Source organism: Cetorhinus maximus, chromosome 9, assembly GCF_964194155.1.
Source record: "Cetorhinus maximus chromosome 9, sCetMax3.hap1.1, whole genome shotgun sequence".
Taxonomy (NCBI): Eukaryota; Metazoa; Chordata; class Chondrichthyes; order Lamniformes; family Cetorhinidae; genus Cetorhinus; species Cetorhinus maximus.
Window position 1 is genome coordinate 118,589,497 of NC_135887.1, and position 25,424 is coordinate 118,614,920.

At 41.0% G+C, this 25,424-nt stretch overlaps 1 protein-coding gene and 1 long non-coding RNA gene across 3 annotated transcripts in view; one reads left to right on the forward strand and one right to left on the reverse strand.

Moving 5' to 3' along the window:
* Window positions 1–2,379: 2,379 nt before the first annotated feature.
* Window positions 2,380–10,052, reverse strand: LOC144684972 (uncharacterized). Its single transcript, XR_013577598.1, has 3 exons — window positions 10,029–10,052; window positions 6,393–6,455; window positions 2,380–2,466 (listed from the first exon to the last, which is right to left on the reverse strand). It is a non-coding gene; the product is annotated as an uncharacterized LOC144684972 (long non-coding RNA).
* A 35-nt stretch (window positions 10,053–10,087) lies between these two features.
* eif3m (eukaryotic translation initiation factor 3, subunit M) overlaps window positions 10,088–25,424 on the forward strand; it is a 47,339-nt gene continuing 32,002 nt past the window's right edge. Inside the window, exons 1-5 of one of the 2 annotated variants that reach the window (XM_078549445.1) lie at window positions 10,088–10,213; window positions 15,792–15,924; window positions 16,138–16,276; window positions 22,913–23,036; window positions 23,567–23,661. In XM_078549445.1, coding sequence (XP_078405571.1) covers window positions 10,112–10,213; window positions 15,792–15,924; window positions 16,138–16,276; window positions 22,913–23,036; window positions 23,567–23,661 — 593 coding nt within the window. In that variant the 5' untranslated portion in view covers window positions 10,088–10,111. Of the gene's footprint in view, window positions 10,214–15,791; window positions 15,925–16,137; window positions 16,277–22,032; window positions 22,117–22,912; window positions 23,037–23,566; window positions 23,662–25,424 lie in introns of those variants that run through there. The other variant, XM_078549446.1, reaches the window with a different exon arrangement.

A 25,424-nucleotide genomic window follows, 5' to 3' on the forward strand; every position in this document is an offset into this window, starting at 1 on the left:
AATAAATATGCTAATCTTTTGTTGTTGATTTTTGCTATTAATCCACACCATACTAAATTTGCAATTATAGCGCAAGCACTATGGATCCTTTCAGATTGCATTGCCAATAAATTAAAACATGTTAAACAGCCAAATGCATTCGTTGCCAGTTCTTCAGATTTCACAGTAACTCCTTTTTCCTGTCAGAAAGTCAGCATCTCCACCGCATTCCTCCCTTTCCCAGTGTAACGTGTACTGATGTATCTGTTACTGGTCAAATCTATTGCCAGGTAAAGTGACTTTGACTGTGCTTAAAGATTAAACAGATCTATTATGAGTGAAAGTGAATCACATGTTAGATGGTTGGTTGTAACACAAGTGAAGTGGGTTAGCACCCTTCTCACAAGTGATGTGATATTCATCACTCAGGACCTGGCTTGCCCTTTAACACAGAGCTGAGCCATAACAGACCATTGCAGATTAAAGCAACGCTGCCAACTTCGAAAGGATCCATGGCACCAACAGTAGGAGTATCATGCAGGCCACATGACTCACCATCCAAACATGGGTTGAAAACGACTTTGACTGTTTCGGCTCATAAACTAGTGCTTAATATTATGTCATCATTCAAAAATGTACATAAAAGTTTGAGACTCTTCAAAGGAAGAAAAATATAGATATTTATGTATAGACATCAGAAATACAAAATGATGTGCAATGCACAATAGAGCTGGTGGCTCCAGTTAAAGGATTTTTAAGATTATTTCACAAGATGTGAGAATCGCTGACAAGGTTAGCATTTATTTCCATTCCTAGTTGCCCCTGAGAAAGTGATGGTGAACTATTGCAGTCCATGTGGTGTAGCGCTGTTGTTGGCGGGAGATGGGGGAGTTCCAGGATTTTAACCCAGGGCCAGTGAAGGAATTATAGTTCCAGGTCAGGATGGTGTCTGACTTGGAGAGGAACCTGCAGGTGTTGGTTTTCTCATGTGATTGCTGCCCTGGTTTTCCAAGGTGGTAGAGTTCATGGGTTTGGAAGGTGCCACTGAAGGAACCTTGGTGAGTTGCTGCAGTGCATCTTGTAGATGGTAAACACGGCTGCCATTGTGCATTGGTGGTGGAGGGAGCGAATGTTTAAGGGGATGGATGGGGTGCCGATTAAGTGGGCTGCTTTGTTCTGGATGGTGTTGCGCTTCTTAACTGTTGTTGGAGCTGCATTCATCCAAGCAAATGCAAAGTTTTCCATCACGCTCCTGATTTTTGTCAATAGAACGTAGGTTAACATTGCAAAAGTAAATTTCAGCTATTGGAAGGTTACCTTAAATTGGTCACTAATAGTTGTTGATGAATAAAGGGAAGAGTTTAGGATTAGGATTATACTAATTAAGATTACATTAATTTATTTTCTAAGCATTAGGCAAGGTTAAAGGATTCTATTAGGTTGCATTATTGAAATTGCACTGATGAAAACATGCCTATACACTAGATGACTTCAAAGGAACTGCACACGCTGAGTGAAGATCAAGTGTAACATTTAGGTACAAGAAGTTGGAGGGCAGTTATAAGTGGACTAGGGTATCCAGATATAATTTAGTCCCTTTTTTAAAGGCATACATTTTTCCCTTGTTTTTACAAAGCTTACAACAATTTGGGAAACAAATTTGAGTTTATTGTAGCATAAGTTTGAGGAGCTGGGAGAGAAAAACTGTGGCAGTCTAGTGCCACTACTGGCAGAAGGATATAAGCACAGTGTGACAAGTTTACATAGGAAGTATCTATTACAAACATGGACACATGGACATAGGGACATAAATGCACATGTATTCCTATGACACAGGCATATGACAGGGAATGATGCAGGAATTCAGAATGGGAAAATCTGACACTTAGGGGATTTAAATTCCAGCTTAACTGGCATTCAAGCCTTGTTGTGATTGAGTTTTGCTGGGACTTAGCCACAAGAAAGTAAGATAGATGCAGAAGGCCATTTGACCAATGTTAGATGCAGAAGTAGTAGATTCTTCAACCTTAATGGAGAATAAGTCATCTGTGATATCAATTCTACACCATGCAGTAAATGTCCTGCCAGCACATGCCAAGCTGAATTCGCAGAACAAAAATATTTTAATTTTTAGCATTTGCCATTTTGAATTTGCCTTTGGGTCAAGCGTAATCGAGTGAGATCAGATCCAAAGCATATCCTCAGGTATTTCTCAATTGGTTCGGCTCTTTGAGGTCAAAATTTGTCATGCGTGGAAAATATTGGCTTTCTCATTGAATCTTGAAAACCAAAAAATTTTCTCTGTGTTTAGCCATTCACCTTTTCCTGGTTGAAGGGTAAAAATGAATACATCAAATCAGGTTAAAACAGAATAAAGCATTTTGTAACAATTGAATAAAATATAACTTCCAACTAGCTCTGCTGTGCAGGGTATTGGTTAAAACAAGCTTGTGGGCAATCCGACTGTCAATATGATTTTTACTTGGTCTTGAAAAATAACAAAAAATAAGAATTAAGGATAAAATAAGTTCATTTATTTAAATTGCTTTTGCACTTAAAGTAACAGCATCAATTCTAGATAAATAGTGATGGGTTAATAATGTATATCCAAACATAATGGGGAATGAACACTCAGGAAGTTATCAGTTACAGATGTGTTATGTAGCATCTATTCTCATAGAAGGGCTCAATAGAACCAGATTCAATTGCTCCAGAAATGACAGTTTAATATCTAAAATGATGATTGAAAGTGAAATCATTAAAATGATAGAATAAAACATGACTGGCACAATGTGAGCATTCTATCCTTATTTTAAACATTACTGAGAGTAATTTCAGTTATTAATCTACATGAAGCATGCACACACTTGGTTAACAATCATTCAAAGATATAAAAATGGCAGTGATGCTGATAGATATTTATATATAGGCAAAAGCAAATACTCTTTTAGGAAAGATGTGAGGCTCCTTGAGAGGCTGCAGGGAAGATTTACCAGAATTGTTCCAGGGATGAGGGATTTTAGCTACAAGGTTAGGTTAGAAAAGCTAGCGTTGTTCTCCTTGGAACAAAGGAGATTGAAGGGGAATTTGATTGAGGGATACAAGATTATGAGAAGTTTAGATAAGGTAGACAAAGAGAGCTGTTCCCATTAACTGATGGCACAACAACTAGGGGTGCACAGAGTTAAGGTATTGGGCGGCAAGAGATGCGAGGAGGATGTGAGGAAGAACTTTCTTATGCAGCAAGTGTGGAACTCGATGCCAATGAGGACTGTGGAAGCAAAGAATAGAGGTTGGCACTCTCAATGCAGTACTTAGGGAGTACTGCACTGTCGGAGATACCATCTTTCAGTTGGAAAGTAAATTTAATTGCCCCCTCAGGAGAAAGATCCCATGACACTTCTAAGAGAAGCAGGGGAGTTCTTCCTTCTGCCTGGCCAATATTGATCCTTCAACCAATATGTAAAACAAATTATTTCATTGCTCTTTGTGCGACCTTGCTGCATACAAATTGGCTGCCACATTTCAACAGTGATGACACTTCAAAAGTACTTTATTGGTTACCAAGTGCTACGGAATGTCCTGAGGTTGTGAAAGGTGCTATATAAATGTAGGTTTTTTTTAAAATTTAGTTATGTAAAAAGTAAATTTAATTCATGAAAAATGTTAACATTTTTAACAATATAAGGCTGGTTTACTTTTAGAAAACTTTGGCATTTTTTTGTAAAGTTTTGATATATTTCACAGACATCTGAACTACCCCTATAGGGAAAAACATCTTGCATTTATGTAGTGCCTACCATATAGGAAAGAGTTCCCAAAGCCTTTTACCTGAATGTAATCTAGTTTAAAAAAAAGCCAAGAGGAGATATGAGTGACTAAAAATTTCATTAAAGATATAGGTCTGAAGGAGGGACTTAAAAGAGGAGAGAGATCAAAAGGTTTAAGGAGTGAATTCAAAAGCTTAGGACCTAGGCAGCTGAAAGCACAGCTGCCAATGATGAGGCGAAGGGAGTTGGGGTACTCAGGAGGCCAGAGTTGGAGAGACATAGATTTCTTGAAGAGTTGTAGGGATGGAGGAGAATACAGATATAGGGAGGAGCAAGGACATGGAGGAATTTGAACACAAGTATGAGAATTTTAAAATTGAGACATTGGTGGACTGGGGGCCAATGTACATCAAGGAACACAGGGGTGATAGATAAGTGTGGCTTGGTTCAGGGGTTATGGTATGGGCAGCAGCGTTTTGGCTACAGTTTCTATGGACAATGGCAGCAATGTTTGAGGTCACTATATTCCATGGAGAAGTGGGATTTAGGCCAGCAGATTGTGGATTTTCAGCAGCAGCACAATGAGGCTGAGGAATCAGAAGTGCACTGAAGGACAGTCAGAAGCTCAGTGGGTAACAAGAGCAGGTGAGGGCAGACAACCTGTCAGCTAGAAAATTTACCTTAAATGGACCAAATAGCAAAGCAGAGTCATGGCAGCTGAGTAAACAGTATCGCCTATTAGAGGACTATAATCCTGATGGCAAAGGAATCCAGGAGTCCCAGGGAGTCAAATGTCAGCAAAGTTCAGTTGTTGAGAAACAAACAACAAGCTGGGTCAGTGGATGGGCAGAGCGCTCTGTACTAGGGTAGCCAAACCTTCAGGACTGTCCTCGAGACACCAGCAATTATACATTAACTTTCTGGACATAACAACAGGTTATATTTATAGAATGCTTTTAATGTAATAAAATGTCCCAAGAAGCTTCACAGGAGCATTATAAAACAAAATATGATAGAGTCACGTAAGGAGATATTAGGTTAGATGACCAAAAGCTTGGTCAAAGGGGTAGATATTAAGGTGTGTCTTAAGGGAGGAAAGCGAGTTAGAGAGGCAGAGGGGTGTAGGGAAGTTCTTCCAGAGTTTAGGACCTAGGCAACTGAAGATGCAGCCACCAGTGGTGGAGCAATTAATATCAAGGATGCACAAGATGCCAGAATTAGAGGAATATAGGTATCTGGGAGAGTTGTGGGGCTGGAGGAGATTAGAGAGATAGGGAGGGCTGAGGTTGTGGAGGGTTATCACAAAAACAAAGATAAGAATTTTAAAATCAAGATGTTGCTTGACCACAAGCCAATGTAGGTCAGCACGTAACAGGTAAGTGGACTTGGTGCAAGTTAAGACATGCCAGGCAGCAGTGCTTTGGATTACCTCAAGTTTAGCGAGGGTAGAATATGGGAGGTCTTGTGGTGCAGTGGTAGTATCCTTACTTCTGACCCAGAAGCTCCAGGTTCAAGTTCCACCCCGGGACTTGATGCCCATGGGAAGTGCGTTCATAATAAGGCCAAACAGGTTGAGTATCAACCTGTAAATATTTCCAATATGCCTATGCCAGGTGGTAAGAGTCTCCTCATCAGTCAGAACCTGCTGAAGGCAATGACAAGTTCCTGCAGCATCTTGCCAGGCATAATGGACCAACACATGGAAATCCATGATTGCCAAAGCTCTCTTAGGGCATGGTACCAGAAGAGAGAGAGAAAATATGGGAGGACAGCCAAGGCACTGCTGTGAATAAACCCTGGGAGAAAAATCCTAGGGGGCATTAAAAATAAGATATGGCTATTTTTAATTTCTTTGAACATGTCTTTATAGAAGTATTGGAGATGGATGGAGGGGTGCACGAAGGCTCTTTGACTGGGTTAGGTGGTTGGAGGTGGGGGAATCATGTGATGAAACCTCCAGGAATATATTCAATTAGAGTTGACAACCCTACTCTGCACAGGTAGCTTTAAATTAGCAGCTTGAAGTGTAATTTGAGCTAAAACATGCCCATTATTGTGGCTGGGTGATCGTCAGCAGTGCAAGAGAGGAGAAAAGGGGAGATAGGGCAAAGAATGATGACAGATGATCAAGGTTAGACTTGTAGAGTAGAGGGAGCTTAGGGCGAAGTTGCCAGCTTAGGAATTATCTGGATGGTGCTATTATGTATCTGACTGCAATAAAATAAGACGCTTTTCTCAAAATCATTTTTCAACAGCTGTTATGTATTATTCAAACTGTGCGTAGTCACTTGACAGGCTGGACTATATTCAACCTTCCAAAGGAAATTTTAACAGAACTTAAAGAAGATTTCCTGGCATAATTTACAAACGATGGACGATTTGAAGTGCAAAGCATTATTTGGCAATGTACACTTCCTTTTTCTTAGCAGAATTTAACCAAAATAGAATTTATGTTTACTTCACATAGTAACTTGTCCATCAGTAAATAAGTAACATTCCCAGCACCTGTTGGATAGCTACTTAAAAGCAAATGTTACATTTTTGGACATATTGCAAAGAAGCATCGCCACTGTTGTAATGGGTTACAACAGAATTTTATATCATATTGTTATGCAATGTGCCACTTTGAAGAAATTAACTCACCAGGGCTCACGTTGTATTTCAGGTAGACAACTGTGTTGATGCATTGAGGTGAAATTCCTTTTTCTGCAATTTTAACAAAGACATCGAAGTAAGCTGTCACCCTCATAGGGGCAACGAACAAAGGTTTTTGGAATGTTCTTTGCTCATGTCATCCATTAGATTTTTAAAATTTGGCTTTGGGATGTGGGCAATGTTGGCTAGGCTACATTTATTACACATGTCCTGAGAAGGTAGTGGCTAGTGGAGGGAGTGCTTTCAGTAACAATGATAATTTAGATTTATATAGCACCTTTACAGAGTAAAATATCCAAAGGCACTTTACAGCAGCATTTGACATCAAGCCACAAACAGATATTAGGACAAGTAGCGAGAATCTTGGTCTAAGAGGTAGGTTTTAAGAAGCATCCTAAAGAAGGTTACAGAGGTAGAGGGGTTTAGGGAGGGAATTCCAGAGTTTCAGGTCTAGACAGCTGAACGCCAATGGTAGAGTATTGAAAATCAGGGATGTGCAAAAAGTCAGCATTGGAAGAGCACAGAGATTTGGGAGGGCTGTAAGGCTGTAGGCAGTTACAGAGATAGAGAGTGAGGCCATGATGGGACTTGAAAACAAGAATTCCTTCTATTTGAACTGCTGCAGTCCTTGTGAAGTTGGTGCTCTGGGGATGATGTGAGGTAAGTAATTCCAGGATACTGACTCAATGAAGAAACAATGATATGCATATTTAGTCTAATGGTCTGTACTTGGAGGGTAACTTGATGATTCCTACAAAGGGTCTACATCCAAAATGTTAACCTACCTTTTCTCTTTACAGGTGTCATTGAAGATGCCGCACATTTCCAGCGTTTTCTGTTCAGGTTTTGGGGTTTTAACACAGCATTTCAACAAGCTGCAAGCCAATTTGGAAACACGTATAAGATCTCAGCAAGAGTTTGAAAGCATTGATGATCCTAATGGCTGATAATAAATCCACTGTGAGTGGTCATTGTTAGAGGTTAGGGAGAAGAAGGGGGAGAATTATCATCCCTTTGGAAAGGTCAACTTATAAAGACCCATTAAACAGGGAGGTGATATTTGAAGGTCAGATAATCATGGACTAGAAGGAGGTGATAAGAGGAAAGTTTAAGATTTTACCAGCATACTACATATGAAAAAAGTTAAGTACAATATATGTTCAGGGTGAAGGATTGCATGTAACAATATAACTATGTTCATGTGAAAATAAAAATTTATGTCAAGAGTTAATAGGAAGTTTTAGAATTTGAAGAAAGTGTGTTACAAAAACTGACTATCTCATGTTAGGTTTTCATTAGAAACATACTCCAATTTTCAATAAATACATTCGGGAGGGGTTTGTTGTTATCAATTCTACTTTGTACTCTCTGTGATGGTGCTGGGCTATAAACTTTCTTTTTATTCGTTCACAGGATGTGGGCTTCGCTGGCTGGGCCAGCATTTATTGCCCTAGTTACCCTTGAGAAGGTGGTGGTGAGCTGCCTTCTTGAACCACTGCAGTCCGTGTGGCGTAGGTACACCCACAGTGCTGTTAGGAAGGGACTTCCGGGATTTTGACCCAGCGACAGTGAAGGAACGGCGATATATTTCCAATTCAGGATGGTGAGTGACTTGGAGGGGAACTTCCAGGTGGTGGTGTTCCCACCTATCTGCTGCCCTTGTCCTTCTAGGTGGTAGTAGTCGTGGGTTTGGAAGGTGCTGTCTAAGGAGCCTTGGTGAATTCCTGCAGTGCACCTTGTAGATGGTACACACTGCTGCTACTGTGCGTCGGTGGTGGAGGGAGTGAATGTTTGTGGATGTGGTGCCAATCAAGCGGACTGCTTTGCCCTGGACGGTGTCCAGCTTCTTCAGTGTTGTAGGAGCTGCACTCATCCAGGCAAGTGGGGAGTATTCCATCACATTCCTGACTTGTGCCTTGTAGATGGTGGACAGGCTTTGGTGAGTCAGGAGGCGAGTTACTCGTCACACGATTCCTAGCCTCTGACCTGCTCTTGTAACCACAGTATTTATATGGTTAATCCAGTTCAGTTTCTGGTCAATGGTAACCCCCAGGATGTTGATAGTAGGGATTCGGTGACGGTAACGCCATTGAACATCAAGGGGCGATGGTTGGATTCTCTCTTGTTGGAGATGGTCATTGCCTGACACTTGAGTGGTGCGAATGCCACTTGCCACTTCTCAGCCCAAGCCTGGATATTGTTCAGGTCTTGCTGCATTTGGACATGGACTGCTTCAGTGTCTGAGGAGTTGCGAATGGTGCTGAACATTGTGCACCTATTACATATTCTTTCAAAACAACAGCTTTTTTTGAAGAGTCAAGCTATGTTAATTCATTTAGGTGTCATTGCTTGAAGATTGAAATGTGTAAACTCAGAGAAACAGCAATGCTGCAAAGAGTTATGACAAACATGTATTCCAACACCATCTCACATCGATTACTACCATGCTAAGGCCAGGAGGCAAGGATGTTCCCTCAATTGTTCACTTCCCAAACATTGTTTTGGGACAAAGTTTGCATAAGTGTTACATTATTTAGTGATTTTTTTTTGCAAGCAACTTCTGGGAGAGTCCAAAATTAGAAGCCATAAATATAAGATAGACACTAATAAATCCAATAAAGAACTCAGGAGAAATTTCTTTACCCAAAAAGTAGTTAGAATGTGGAACTCACTACCACAGAAATAGTTGAGGTGAATAGCATAGATGCATTTAAGATGAAGCTGGGTGATTATATGGGGTAGAACAGAATAGACGTTATAGGGTTAGATGAAATAGGGTGGATCGAGGCTTACGTTCAACAGAGATCAGTGAGCTGAATGGCTTGCTTCTGTGCTGTAAATTCTATGCAATTCTATGTACAGGGTTAGAAAGAAAGAACTTGCATTTATATAACCCATTTCGCAACCTCAGGATATCCCAAAGTACTTCACACCCAATGAAGTACCTTTGACAGATCAGCTACTGTATTGTTGGGAAATATAGCAACTAATTTGTGTACAGCAAGATCCCACAAACAGCAATGGGATTAATTATCAGACAGTGGTGTAGATTTTAATTCCAGTCATGGAATGGATTAGCAAAAGTCAGAATATACCCCCTTCCCCTGGCCCACGCACCTTAGCTCCCCATTCTTCATTGCAGAAGACCTGATTCATTTCAAAGGCTGTGCCAGTGGTGGCTATGACTTCAGCTGCCTAGGTCCCATAATCTGAAATTCCCTCCCTAAATCCCTCTTCCTTTCCACATCCCCCCTTTCTTCAAGACCCTCCTTACAATTCACCTCAGGGCCTCAGTTTGATAAACGTCTCACCTGGAACTTGGTATGTCTGATAGTGCACTCCACTCCCTAAGTACTGCATTGGGAGTAGCAGCCCAGATTTTTTTGGGGGGGCTCAACTCTCTGGAGTGAGACACAAACCCTAATCTTCTGATTTAGAGGCAAATGTGCTACCAACTGAGCTATGGTAGACAACTAACAAAAAATTGAAGACGTTGTTGTGCAGGGCTGGGGAGCAGATCAGATTAAAAATTGTAAGTTTTTTGATGACTATTGGTATTTTCCAAAGAATTTCTTATTCCATTTCTTTTTCAAAAGCTTCTCCAATTCCTGTGCTGTCACTTACTCTGCTACAGGAGTTCCAGAGGTGATGGCTTCTTTAAGGGGGGTGGGGAGCTGACGGCTCCTTTAAGAGACCTCGGGCCGGAAATGACGCGTTGCGCCGGAAGTCGCCCTGTTGGTGTCGGAGAGGAGAGTGGTTTGGCGGCCATGAGCGTGCCGGCTTTCATCGACATCACCGAGGAGGACCAGGTGAGCCGGCTGGTTCGGCCGGGTTTATGCTGGAGGGAGTAGCCGGCGTGCCGATACATTCTGCCCGCGGGGCTTAATGGCGAAAGGCCGGGCCCCATCTCCCTCCTGGGCTTGGGGCCGCTTCGCACGTGTGGGCCCGGGTTCAGGGTTTGCCGCTGGCCGGGGAGGATTGGGGGGGGATTGGCGGGGACGGGCCTAGTCCAGGTCTGGTCCAGGTCCAGTGACTTCGATGTTAAACAGCCTGCGCCTTGGAAACTGCAGCCTGTTATATTCCACGCACACTTGCATTTCTGTAGCGCCTGTCATAACCTCGGGATACCCCCCAAAGCGCTTTACTGCTAAAGTGATTTTTGAAGTGTAGTCACTGTTGTAGGAAACACGGCAGCCAATTTGTGCACCACAAACTTCCACAAACATGATAACGACCAGATAATCTACTTTCTATGATGTTGATAGAGTAATAAATATTGGGTATAATGCCAAGATAACCCCCCTACTGTTTGAAATAAGGCCATAGAATATTTTATGTCCACTAGTATTAAATGCAAATCTTACATTTATGGTATTTTATATTTTATGCATGATACATTTATTAGGCTGTATGAAATAGAAAAGTACTTCCATCTTCCATTGCATGAAGCAATCTAGATAATTATTTCTTTCCTCTCTAGAACCACCATTCTTGAGTTAATTTGTATCTACAGCATTAACTTTTGCAGATTGGAGCCAGAACATTGGTTTTGGATGGAGAGAGCTTTAGAAGTCAGAAATTGGCTTTGGTGCATTGTATTGCATCTTGGTAAATGGAGAAGGATTATTGCTGGTTGCAAAGTCATGAAAGCTGGAATGGGGCTAAATTATGAGCTAGGCAAATGTACTCAGGACCTTTAATAGCAAAAGAATGAAGTACTAGAAAGGCTAAACACTCGAGCAAAGTTACAGTTCTGTGAATGAGACTTGATTACAGTACATAGTTCCACTTTCCTGCTTTTGTTTCTAATTGGATAGCTCACCCAAAATGCTGGCAGAGGCACGATGTACTGAATGTGCAGTATGAGAGGCAGTTTGGTTCAACAATTCCATGTAGGACTTCATGCTCAACATGAACAGAAGCTTTCTTTCTGTGTCTGCTCTGTTCCCAATTGTCGTCTTCACCTTTCCTGCATATTCACTATGTCTGTCACCTTCTCAACTCTCTGATTTTAAGGTCTTAATGTTTTACAATGGCATTCTGTAAAGTAATACCACATGACTGAACTTTGAGATGGACTATGTTGCCTTAAAGTTTGAGAACCATCCTTTTGGTACCACCCACTTTTTAAGTTATAATTACTAGCTTACTGGAATAACTATTTGTCTTTAACTAAATTGGCATGGATAAACCAACACACATACAGATAAAATAGTCCTACAGTTAGGGGAGCAGACAAATGTTTCTGTGGCTGCAGACATGAATCCAGGATGGTATATTGCCTCCCTGGTGCCAGGGTCAAGGATGTCACGGGGTGGGGAAGGAGGAGGGTGAACAGCCTGCGGTTCTGGTTCATATCAGTATCAGTGGCATGGGTAGAAAGAGGGATGAAGTCCTTCGGAAAGCCAGTAAGGAGCATCTCAAAGGTAGTAATCTCTGGGTTATTCCAGGTTCCATGTGCTAGTAAGTATAGAAATAGAAGGATAAAGCACATGAATATGTCGTTGGAGAGATGGTAGAGGAGAGAAAACTTTGAATTCCTGGAACATTAGGACCAGTTATGGGGAGGTGGGACCTGTGCAGGCCGGATGGGTTGTACCTGAACAGAACTGAAAGCAATGTCCTCATGGTACTATTTGCTTGTGCTGTTGAGAAGGTTTAAATTAACTTGGCAGGTTGATAGGAACCAGCATAAGGAAGGATAAACAAGGTACCCAAAGGACTGGGAGATATAGGTAACGTGTGTGAGAAATAGTCTTATCCGATGTAGTACCTTAGCAAGAGGAATGCAATTAGGCTTACAATGCATATATGTAAATGCATAAAGTGTGATTTTTGGTGAGCTGCAGGTGCAGATAGCCACACGGGAATATGATGTGATGGTAATTGAGACCTGGCTGAAAGTGGGCAGGACACTAAATATTCATGGATAAGTGTTCCAGGAAAGAAAGGAGGGGCAGCTGTAATGGTTAAGGGGGATATTGCAGTGCTGCAGAGATGAAGGCTGTCTTGGAGCTTTCAAAGACTAAATCTATTTGGTTAGAGCTAAGTCAAGGTAGCATTACACCAGCTAGTGTAATTTATAGGCCATCAACTAGTCGGAAAGATCTCGGAGCAAATTTTCAGGTAAATTAGAGGTGCAAAAACTGTAGAGTGGTGATAATGGAGGATTTTAATGACCCTAATATACACTGCGATAGTAACAATACAAAGGGCAAACATGTGGAAGAGTTTTTGAAGTATGTCCCGGAGAATTTTCTTGATCAGTGTGTTTCTAGTTCAGTGAGGAAGGGGGCATTTCTGGATCTGGTTCTGGGGAATGAGGTGGCTCCAGTGGATGAAGTGTCAGTTGGAGACCTTTTCGGGAGCAGTAATTGATGCCTTGAGGTTGACATTAGCCATGGAAAAGAACAAGGAGCAATCCAGAGTTTAAGAATGTTAGAATGGTGAAGAACCAATTTCATTGGGTTGAGAATAGATCTTTCTCAAATTGGAATCAAATATTGGCAGGGAAAACTAAATACATTTTTAAAAAAAAGACGGTTCTGATCCATTCCCATGAGGTGAAAAAATAGGGCAACCATGTCTAGAGCTCCCTGGGTGACACAAGAAAGAGAAAGAAAGTGTATATGACAAATGTCAGGTTGATAATCCAAGTGAGAAACAGGCTTTTTTAAAAAAATTATTTACGTGGGATGTGGATGTCACTAGCTAGGCCTGTCCTTAATTGCCCTTGCCCTTGTTCAGAAGGCATTTGAGTCAACCACGTTTCTTTTTATTCATTCATGGGATGTGGGCGTCACTGGCTTGGCCAGCATTTATTGCCCATCCCTAATTGCCCTTGTTCAGAGGGCATTTAAGAGAGAGCCACATTGCTGTGGGTCTGGAGTCACATGTAGGCCAGACCAGGTAAGGACAGGAGCTTTCCTTCCCTAAAGGACATTAGTTTTTATGACAAATCAGCAATGGTTTCATGGTCATCAGACTCTCTAATTCCAGATTTTTTTTATGTTGAATTCAAATTTCACCATCAGCTGTGGTGGAATTTGAACCTGGGTCTCCAGAGCATTCCTCTGTATCTCTGGAATACTAGTCCATTGACAATACTACAATGCCACTGCCTCTCCTTAGGCTGAATATAGAAAGTTTAGAGGAGAAATGATAAAAAAGTAATGAGGCAAAGACAGAGCGAGAAGAGATGGCTGCTAACATAAAAGGGAATGCAAAAGTCTTCTATAAGCATTTTTGTAGTAATAGGAAGTATAGGGCAGATTAGGGAATAAAATTGGAATCTATGCATGGCGGTTGAGGTACGAAATAAGTTTTTTACAGCTGTCTTTACCAAACAGCTCAAAGGTGTTTTGGACTATATTGACTGGTGATGGGTGCAATGATTAATATTCATATAAAATTGAATCCCTCGCAGAAGCTCTTGTAAATATGCTATCAATGGAGACCTTTTAAGAGATGTCCATGAAACGGTTGTTAAATGTGTAGAGTGACTTTATACATTCCTTTCTGGTTTCCAGTCAACTGGAAGTAAACGTGGAAGCAGTTTGGATTTATGAACAATCAGGCATCTTTTGATTGAAAGAGAAGACAAGTTGAGATTGCAAAAGGTTTGGGGGTCTGTGCTTGTGAAAGGTGCAATCGTGCATTATAACATTGTGCTCTTAAGGGCATCAATATACTGCAGGTTACTTTCCAAGCTTGGGAGTAATATGGGGAAAGGAAGGAAAGAGCACTGACTCCGGCCACTGTCTGAGGCTGAGCCAGATGATTTGCAAGCTTGGTATCATTTGACGCCAAGCTATGGTATTGACCAAATATTGGAGACTATATGACATGGTGAGTGACCATGTAATCTCCATAACATACATAATTTAAAGGGGTAACTGACTTGGTTATCCCACTCTGTGCACGGAATGGGGAGGTTCTAGTTAATGGAAACATGGCCTGTATGTAGGCACTGCTTTCCTTCCATGAGCAGAAGGCAAGGTAGTGAGTGAAAGCCTTAACCATAACAATTGATAACAGTTACAAATGTGACTGACAAATCCCATGTACTCTAAGTTATCAGAAACAGATGAGAATTAGTAACAGCTTGAGAATCCTGAAGGGCATGGATAGTTAGTATTGGCTGTTCTGCAGCAACACAAGCCTCACATGTGGTGATGACGCAATATTCATAGATCCTAAATAATTTAGCAAGGTGAGAAGATCACTTTGAATCATTGAGCCCCTGGGATCTCATTGCTGGTGGGGGAGCAGTTGGGTTCATGATTGAGTAGAACTATGGATGACCAGCTTGTCGTTATGTTACTGAGACCACAAACAGATACTGACCTATTTGTAGTTTCACCTAAGACTTGATCCAGACTGATTCAACTCCAGTGTAAGGAGAAACTGAGCAAAGACCACCAAGTAAAGCTTTGTCACTTGGAGGCCAAAGTTGTAAGTATCGGCCAGAGTTGGTATGAAATAACACACTTCAAAATAAAGCTTTTAAGCTAATCATTGCTAGCTTACTGGAATTTCATCCATTCATTATCAAGAAAAGCAAAGCTAGTATACAACCTAACTGATGGAATAGTGCTGAATCAGCATTGCTCCATTTCTGGAGCTGCGCAGGTTGAGAATTAAGGGATCTATTTATCTGCAATTAAAGACACTTGTGACCTGAGTGCCTCAAGTCGTGGAGATGGCCTCCAGAATTGGGGACAGAAAAGAACTTGAGGCTTCTGTTCCTGTGTGGAGTCATAGGCGTACTGCCCCTAAAGACCTGATTTTTAATTTGCTCAAAACCCATTTCTTGAGAGTTAAAATTAGACCCGAAATGTTTTACAGAGCTCTTGGCTAATTTTTGTGACATTTCAATCAGTCCCACTGGACATTTAAGTGAACGTTAAAGGATTTCTCATGCTGTTGTTCAGAATAAGTTACAGCCATATAATGCTATGAAATAACTTCAGTAATAAGTAACAATGGTGAATCTTTCCTCATTGTAAAGGAAGAGCTAGGTTGAATTGCTTGCATCTTTTCAAGTTCACAAAACACATGGAAGATGTGGCAAAATTAGAAGTCATTTAAGCTAATTGCTGGAGCAGTGAGAAAAAGTTTAAATTGGCAGTTGCTTGTAAATTAATATATCATGAGGTCAGTTAGAGGTTAATTGCTGTTGCTGAAGATAGTTCAGATTTTGTTGTTTATGGAGCCAGTTGGTTACAGGTGCATCAGACACTTAATAGATCGTGTGATCTTTCATTTAAATAATCTCTCTGCCTGAATCTGAGTGAAGATTTTCCTGGTTTTCACAGAATGTGAAGTACAGAGGTTTCTGTTTTTTTTAAGAAAAGTTCAAAGCTTTACATTAATTGTGTTTCCTAGGCCTCTGAGCTTCGATCCTACCTGAAGTCAAAAGGAGCCGAAATTTCAGAAGAAAATTCTGAAGGTGGGCTACACGTTGACTTGGCACATATCATTGAAGTCTGTGATATCTGTTTCAAGGAAGATGACAAAGGTTTGTTTTCCCATAAATCATCTGGTTCGTTTTGAAGTTGATGCTGCTTTTGTTTCAAAGCCTTGATTTTAAGTGGGGGGCTGGCTGATCTGAAGGGGCCACCATCTGAAACCTTCCAGGACAGGCTGAGACATAATGGCACGAGAGTGGCTGGGCATGTCCATTGAGCTGCTTTTGGCATTTTTAATATTTTTCTTTACACATTTTATGCAGATGTGGAGAGTGTGATGAACAGCATTGTGTCTCTGCTCCTAATTCTGGAGACTGAAAAGCAGGAAGCATTGACTGAAAGCTTGTGCGAGAAGCTGCTGAAAGCTCGTGAGGGTGAGCGCCCATCACTCCGACTGCAGCTGTGAGTATGCAGTTTACCTCGAGTTCATGCCATCAGATTACACAAAAGTAAAAAGTTATTAATGACCTTGTTTTTATATTTGTACACTTTTTTTTAAAAAAGGAATGGTTGTGTTACTGAACATGGAAGTGCATTGGAACTAAATTAAGGTTCATGGGAACAGCCCAAGAAAATAGTCAGTGATCCAAATAAAGCGGCTTCCTCCATACCCAAATTCCTTCACTTACCTTTGGAAAACTTTAGTCTTTTTCTGCACCTGTTTGCTTGCTTGACAGTTCCCTCCACATGCCATCCTTTGATTAAAGAAATTCCTAATATTTGCGCTAAATTTGTTTTCTCTGATCTTCCTGACTTTTACTTTGGAGTATGCAACCTTAAATATTGTACATAAGTATCTTGAGGTCATCTCTTGATCACCTTTAGAACTTGATTTTCTCTTCCTTTCTTGGCAGCCATCTGCCTTGTGAGATGATGGTTTGTGCTATGATGGTCAACTCTGTTAAGCATTGCTGGGTGTGGCTCAGGAGTCCAAGTCTGGCAAGGCGGTCTCTGCTGTATATGCTGCAGTGGAAGACAGTGGGTTGAGAAGGTGCAAGATTCACTGGCCTCAGTTTTCTCCACGTCCTCTTCTTAGCGAGCTGAGCTTTTCGTTTCTGCTTTCCTCTTCCAATGCCCCTCCAAACAGTCAGCTTCCAGAGGTCACAGCCGTTGACGACAGTCTCCCATTTGTCAGTGTAAATGTCAGCCATCTTCATATTTCACTAACAGGTGTCCTTGTAGTGGAGGTATGTACGCCCAGTAGGTTGTGACCCAGTGGCAATTTTACTGTATGGTCTTTGGGTGTATGGTTGTTATACATCTGATGAATGTGGCTGAGCCAGCACAGATATCATTGGCTTAGCAATGAGTGTAATCTGATGGAATTAGCATGCTCCCAGGACCTATGAGTTGGTTACCTTGCCCTTCCAAGAGATGCTGAGGATGTGTCTGAGACAGTGCAAGTTGAAACTGGTCAGCCTTCTCTCCTGCCTAGCATATGTTGGCCAGGTCTCACTACTGTAGAGTGGGCTGAGGATGCAGGCTTGGCAGATTTGCAGTTGGATATTCAGTCAGATTGCTGTTGTTCCACACACTCCCGGTCAGCTTGGACATAGCAGCTGTTGCTTTTGCAATGCGTGTTGATTTCAGCATTGTGACAGATTGCTGGTGATTGTGATACTGTCACCAATTTCCAGGGTCACGTTGTCAATGCTGATTGGCAGTATGGCAACACCCTGGACCATGACATTTGTCTTCCTGATGCTGATAGTGTGAGAGAGTCTATCCATTTGTTGCTGTAGGTACTCCTTGGTATGGAAAGCTAATGCAGCATCATCAGTGTAGAGCAATTCTGATGAGGACTTGGCACACTTTTTTGGATCACAGGCAGGCAATCCTGAACAGATTTCTGTCAGTTCTGTTATGTTGAAACCCTCCTGTAGATGAACTGAAGGCATTTGATAGCAGCAGAGCGAAAGCCAAAGAGTGTCAGTGCCAGAACACAAACCTGCTTGACCCCACTGTTGATCTCAAAGGGTTCCAATGTTGCTCTGTCACACCTGACCTTACCCATCACGTCATGGAAAGAGGAGATTACATTGAGCAGTTTGAGGGCAGCCAGTTTTCTGCAACAACTTGAATAGACCGCCTCTGCTCAGATAGTTGAATGTCTTTGAGATCGATGGCAATATATAGTGGTCTTCTTTGTTCATGTCATCTCTCTTGCGGCTCCCGGACTGAGGATCCATGTCAATTGTAGGTTTTCCAGTTCTGAAACCAAACTGGAACTTGGGATAAATGTGTTCAACCAAGATCTGCAGTATGAGGGCAAAACGGACAAATACCTTACCCATGATGCTCAGCAGAGAGTTGCCTCTATAGTTGTTGCAATCTCTTTGGTTTCACTTGTTCCAGCAATGGATCATAATCTTTGTATCGTGCATACCCTAGAGCACTGCCCCCTCTCTTCAACAGAGAGAAAAAAGTTTGTGCAAATGCTGCAGGGGTGCTGGTTTCCTGTGCTTGATGAGTTCAGGCAGTACGTCATCACCTGCTCCTCATAGAACTGGTCTTTTGGCTTTGTAGTGGAGCAAAGCATTGGAGCTTAGATACTCATGAGGTTAACTAGCCCTATTTGAATTGAGGCAGATGGAAAGAACATGTTCTGAAATATTTGTGGAGGTTCTATCCTTGAGTAATAAGTTCCTTACTTTACTCTCGCGATTCCTCTGAACTCTTCCTCTGTCAGGTGAACGTGTAATGTTTCTCTTTCAGTGATTCACTGTCACGAGTCTCGTCTTTTGTAGGGAAGCTACCGAATTACCTGTCGATCACCTCTCTGTGTGTGTCATCTACCAGTTGCAAGTCGCCTGTCAATGCTGTGCAAGTGCTCCTGACATTTCAGCTACCTGTTCTCTAAACCAGTCAACTTGGGCTTATCGTTCGTAACTGAACACGGGACAGCAATTTTGCTGAAAAGCATTAACATGGGTGTAGTCTCCAGGACCCAAGCCTGGGCAAAAATTATGGAGACGTTGGGCTGCCCAAATATCAAGGACCCCCTCTTGACCTCTCCAGTCTGGTCCAAAGGAATACAAAGTACAACATTTGGCACTAGCTCATTTGCAGTAGTTGCCTGAATGACGCATTTAAACATCAGCCCGCCTTTGGACTCCACTCCAGAATTTTTTTTGTCAGGGTTTACTCTCATAGCCTTCAATTCTCCTGAGGTATCCACAAAGCGGTGGAGCCATTAACCCATAGCTGGGAGTTTGATTCATGAGTGCCAGGGACTGTCCACATGTTGCTGGGGCCTGCACACAACTTGTCTGGGGACCAGGCCTCCTCCGAAGCTTTAGCCTGGGACTATGGGGGACCCCAGTTTCTGTGTGTCGCCATGTGAGGTACAGCAGAGGAGACTTGATAATGGAAAGGCTGTGCACTGACAGGGAGAAACTTGCACACTGACTCTCCCTTTTTCACTGCCGCTAGCCAGCAGTGTAGGCTGAAAATGGAAAGCAAGCTAGCACACAAAAAGAGGGGTGTGTGCTAACTCTCTCCACCCATACATGAGACGAATCACATCAACATAGCTCGTATCCTTTATATTTGGGGTCCTTTGCTCTTTGCACCTTTTACAGTGGAAATATGCTTTTTTTTTTATAAATGATGACTAGAATTGAGACTGCTGTATCAGGCTTGGTTCATTGGTAGCACTTCCATTCCTGGGTCGGAAAGTCTCTCACCAGAGATTTGCACTGGGCAGTGTTGTCTTTTTGAATAAGATGTAGAGCTGAGATCCCATCTGCCCTCAGGTGAACATTAAAATCCTATTACACTTTTCAAAGATGAGCAAGAGAGTTCTCTCCAATGACCAATGTTTACCCCTCAGCCAACATCACCTTTTTTTTAAAAAAAAGTGATTCTGTCCTCTTAGGCTGATTGGTGTTTGTGTGAGCTTGCTGTACACAAAATTACTGCCACATTTTCTGCATTACAATAGTGACTACACTTAAGTGTGTTTGCTTCTGGGTGCTTTGCACTCTCAAATGACACCACATAAATGTAAGTTTTTTTTCTTTCTTCTAACCATTACCTGGCAATTTTTTAAAAATTCATTCATGGCGTGTGTATGTCGCCAGGTAGGCCATCCTTTATTGCCCTTAACAAGGTGGTGGTGAGCTACCTCCTTGAACTGCTGCAGTCCATGTGGATACACCCACAGTGCTGTTAGTGGGGGAGTTCCAGGATTTTGACCCAGCAACAGTGGAGGAATGGCAATTATATTACCAAATCAGGATGGTGAGTGGCTTGGAGGGAAACTTCCAAGTGGTGGTGTTCCTATGCTTCTGCTGTCCTTGTCCTTCTAGATGCTAGTGGTCATGAGTTTGGAAGGTGCTGTCTAAGGAGTGTTGGTGAATTCCTGCAGTGCATTTTGTAGACGGTACACACTGTTGCCATTGTGCATCGGTGGTGGAGAGAGTGAATGTTTGTAGAAGGGGTACCAATCGAGCGGGCTGCTTTGTCCTGGATGGTGTCAAGCTCCTTGTGTTGTGGAAGCTGCACTCATCCAGGCAAGTGGGGAGTATTCCATCACACACCTAACTTATGCCTTGTAGATGGTGGACAGGTTTGGAGGAGTTAAGTGAGTTATTTGCCACAGAATTCCTAGCCTCTGATCTGCTATTGTAGCTACAGTGTTTATATGGCTAGTCCAGTTTGTTTCTGGTCAATGGTAACCTCTAGGATGTTGTTTGTGGGGGATTCAGCAATGTTAATGCCATTGAATGTCATGGGGCAATGGCTAGATTCTCTCTTGTTGGAGATGGTCATTCCATTTTCAAGCATTAGCTGCTTTTAATCTCTACCTTGAATGGATTCAGAATAGTTTTCCCTTCTATTTACACTACTACTCCCAACCTCACCAAGTTGTTTCTAATGTCGCTTGGATGTTCCGCAGTCCATATTCTGATATCGTGTAAACAGCCAAGCAGGGAGGCACTTTCTACCTGAGCATTTGTGCTGCCAGGAGAATTAATTTTTAGAAAAGCTATAGAATTTGAGTCAAGTATCTTTTTCATTCAGTAAAAGAGAGAGAAATAGTTTGAATAGAAAGTACTTTTTTTTTCCTCTGAAGGCTTCTCCCCTTTTTAATATCACAGCAAGAAAATAATCTTGTAGGGAGGGTTAGGCTAACATGGCGGTTGATATCCCAGGCACTATAAAGAATGGCATATTATACCCAGTGTACAGGAGACCCCAACCAACCTTCATCCCTATGCAATTTCCCCATTCTCTTCAACATTGCCCAAATGTGATAACTATATTCATAAAAGCATTCGAATAATGTGTGCAAATACCAAACAAAACAGATGGTGGCTTGGCAGATAATTTATGCGTTATAATAAAATCCTTGAATGTGTACATACTCCCTGCCATTTCTCCCAGAAGCTTGGCTTTTAGTCCTGACAGTACAGTTTGGTGTTTTACAATCTTAGATTATAATTTGAAGTTCTTCAAGATCAGGTGTACCTCCTGATTAACTCCTCTGAATTTCAGCTAAAGGGAGCCAGACTCAAAAACAAGTAACCGGGTTCTTGAGTCCTACTCAAACCTCAGCACAAGGAGTGAAGTCAACCAAAATTATTACCTTATTCCTGAAGAACTTATTTACAGCTAATTTTTAACTAGATTCTAATTTTCCCAGAAATTAAGGGTCCAGGTGAAACTCCTCTATAAATATTTCCCCACCATGATGGAACAGGAATCTGGTTCAAGAGTCTTTGATACAGAAGACTAAATGACACAACTTAAGTTTTGAGTATATTGGTACACAAATTTATTGTAATAATAAAGCATTCAATTTGGTTGTATGGAAAGCATAAATTGTAAAACTAGATAAATCCCAGAAAAGATAAGATAGCTAGTTCTTATTTCTGTAAGAGAATTTAAACTTTAGACTTGTTACAGATACAAGATTTTTTAAGAGAAAAGGTAAGGATACCCATCAAATATTAAAGTAAGATCTCTGAGGTGAGAGATTGTTTAGATTCAGATCCAAACACTAACAAATCTGAAATTAGTTGATCTTGGGTTGAAATAGTTATAATGAATTTTTGGGGTTATATAGAAGATGTTCATGTGATCAATAATAGACCACCCCTAAAAATGCCTTATTTGGTGAAAGGACCCGCCTATTATAATCAGGGTGTTGTTCAATTTCTAAGAAATGTTATTTTGAATTAATTCCTGAGAACTGGACCTTGGGTAACAGACATGTTGGTTAATGTTGCTTAGTTGAGGTACAGTATCCAGCAAAATAATACTTGAGGCCTGGCATTCTTTTATCTGCGTGCAGTTTTATTATCAGGGCTAGCATTGTATGCTTACATGCTAGTGTAACAGCAAGAACCATAGAATACAGTTTTTTAGGTATGTGTATTTCTTATTGGTGAGTTTACATTGTTTTGAAGGGAGTTAGCCACATTGTTTGCATGCTAGCTATGACTCCTGTTAGAATGTTTTACTGTGAGTTTACCCAAAGTAACTTTTAACCTAATATTCCAGTATGAATTCCTATTATTTGACCCTTATTCCTTTACAATTGAATCTCCTCCATCTCTGCTACAGTTCTTCTATTTGCAGTTTGTGCAAGTTTCTCAACTTTACGAACCATTCCTTTTAACTTATGATATACATCTTGATGTTGTTAATGTTCAAGTACTTCAGCTTTCCTTTCTATTATTGTGGAATGAGCTTGGATGGAATCTGATGAATGAAGCAGACCACATAGTCCAAGATATCCGCAGTTCACTGAACATAGGATAAAGCAGTAAGAAATCACAAAGACCCATCTGCACTCTTCTGTGGCTGAGGGACTAGAGAAAAATTTACTCTCCATTGCATGCCACATTGTTTCAGCATCAAGCACTTCTATGCCACAATGTGGAAATGTGTTCACTTTCTCAAAACTCACCAAACTTTCTTATTAACGATGCTTTATTAGAAGAGCTGTTCTAATTTGTTTTGAGAACAGTTGGTTTGTATTTTTTATTTATTAAGTATGCAATGTCAATGTTGGTCTTGTCTTTTAATTAGGCTGCGTAATCTTTTTCATGGAATGGAGGAAAATGCTCCTGCTAGGTACATCGTATACTGCAGTCTCATCAAGGTGGCAACATCCTGTAATGCTATTCAATACATTCCTTCTGATCTTGACCAGGTGAATCACTCTCTCTTCATATGCTTTTGATTTGCTAGTGCCATTTGCTACTTGTGTGGGCAGGGTGAGAATTTGCTCCAGGCCATTCCTAATATTGTTACAGTACCGTTGGTCGCAGAGCAATCTGTTTGGTGTCCCTTGTGGACCTGGGATTCATTTCACTGAGTGCGCTAAATCACGTGCATGCATTTTGCAACACTGGGATTGTCCCACTGATGGAGGAACCTCTGTGTAGCTAGTTTTGAAGCAATCATCTTCAACATTGCCATTTATACTGGGACAGAAGGTATTGTTAACAGGAGTGTATGATTTTTTTTTTTACTTGATTTACCTCCCGAGGGTATATTGGTTAGGTATGTTGGCGGTGAGGGGAAAGCTGGTAATCTGTCTGCCGTTAGATGGGCAGCCTAGTTAAGATGTAGAAATTACTCTTGTGGGTTACTATTGCTCCTACCTGCATGGCCCTATGGTCTATACAATGGATGTAGTAACAAAGATCAGTGAATAAGGAAGTTATGGTTTTCAACTAGGTTCGCAAATGGATATCGGACTGGAACCTCAGCGTAGACAAGAAGCATCATGTACTGCGATTGCTTTATGAAGCACTGGTGGACTGCAAAAAAAGGTATTGATACATTTTGAATTTAGTCAAGAAAAGTGAATTAATTACAGGAATCGATGCACTTGACTGTTTTCTTACCTTGAAACTTTTGAGGTATTTGCAGGTAGATGGAGTCAAGATACAGAGCCATTATCTATACAGAGTCATTATCTAATTGAATTGTAGAACAGTCTTGAGGGGGCTGAATAGCCTACTCCTGTTCCTATTTTGCATTCTCTTAAACTAATTGAATAAATTGAGAGTTGAAAAGTACTTTTCCAGTAACTGCTTATTCTGATGTGCTTGCACAAGGACTTCAGTGTGCTAGTTAAGGTGGAAGTTCTGATCAATGTATCTTGCATTATTATACATTTTTTGTCCATTATAAATGTAAAGGTTATTATTGAGGGGAAAAAGTTGCTGCATGCAACCATTGACAGGAAACAATTACTCGTTATTCCTCTTGCAACATCCTGCTCACGGTCTGGATGTCATAATTGCCAGCTTTCCCGTTGGGTCTCTGAGATCCAGCTGTGTTTTATATTCTCACAGAAATGATTGCCTGTACTTCTACTGACTTTTCCTTTGAAATCCCTTGCCCCAAACTTTGCAAGTTCCTGCATGAGATGAGATTGATGAGCTGTTCAAGCTTATTTAGAGACATGGGTGATTTCAGGAAGCACTTCACATTTAGGGTAGTGGAAATCTGGGATACTCTCCTCTCAAAAGCTGGGGGTCAATTGAAAATTTTAAAACTGAGGTTGATAGCTTTTTGTTAGAAATGAGTATTAAGGGATATGGAACTATATTGGGTAGATGGAGTTAAGAGACAAATCAGTCACAATTTAATTGAATGGCAAAATGGGCTTGAGGGACTGAATGACCTACTCCTGTCCTCCTTCCTTATTTCATTTCTCACTATCCTTTCTGGGTTGCAAGGCCTCTTCTGCAAAATGCCTTGTACAAATGGCCACAATTTCTGTATTCCACTTTCCACCCCCAACCCATGCAGATATTGAATTAAGAACAGAAAGAGAGCTGGGTTTTTTTTTAACAAGCAATCTGAAGATTGAAATGATCTTTTCCTCAGGACTGCTGCAACACTGTTATAGTTTAACAGTAGAGTTAAGGTCTTGGCTTTTGGAACTATTTAGCCATTTGCCTGCCATCCTGAAGCCTTTTGTAGGTAAGCATTGGAATGCAACTGATCACTTTAGAAGCACCTTTCTTTTAATTTTTTACATTAGCGAATTTCAAAAGAAAAGAACACAAGGATTCTTGATACTAATCTAAAATATAAAGGAATCATAAAGACTAGGAAGAAAAATGGTGTTTTTCATTTAACAAAACTATGTGCAAAACCGTCTATTTCTTGTCCTAGAGTCTGTTGGACTGCAAACTTAGTTTAATGTTCTTCCTAAAGGAGCTCAAAATGGTTGAAAACTTTCATACTCTTCAACCATCATAAATATATCACTTACTGGTAATTTTTATTTGATTCTTCAGTTTGTGGATGTGCAAGTCCTCATTAGCATAACTTTAAATGTATATCAGTTATGGGATAGAAAATTGCAGGTTGGCCAGTTGGAGGTCTGAATCATCAAAGAAGCTGATCCTGGGCCAGTATGTGTTATACAATTCATGCAGATATGACATTACCTTGATTTTTTTAAATGATAGAAATAATAGAATCAAGGAAGCAGAGTTTTTGAATATTTTTTAAAGCAGATTCTTGATAAGCAAGGGAATGAAAGGTTATTGGCGGTAGGTGGGAATGTGGAGTAGAA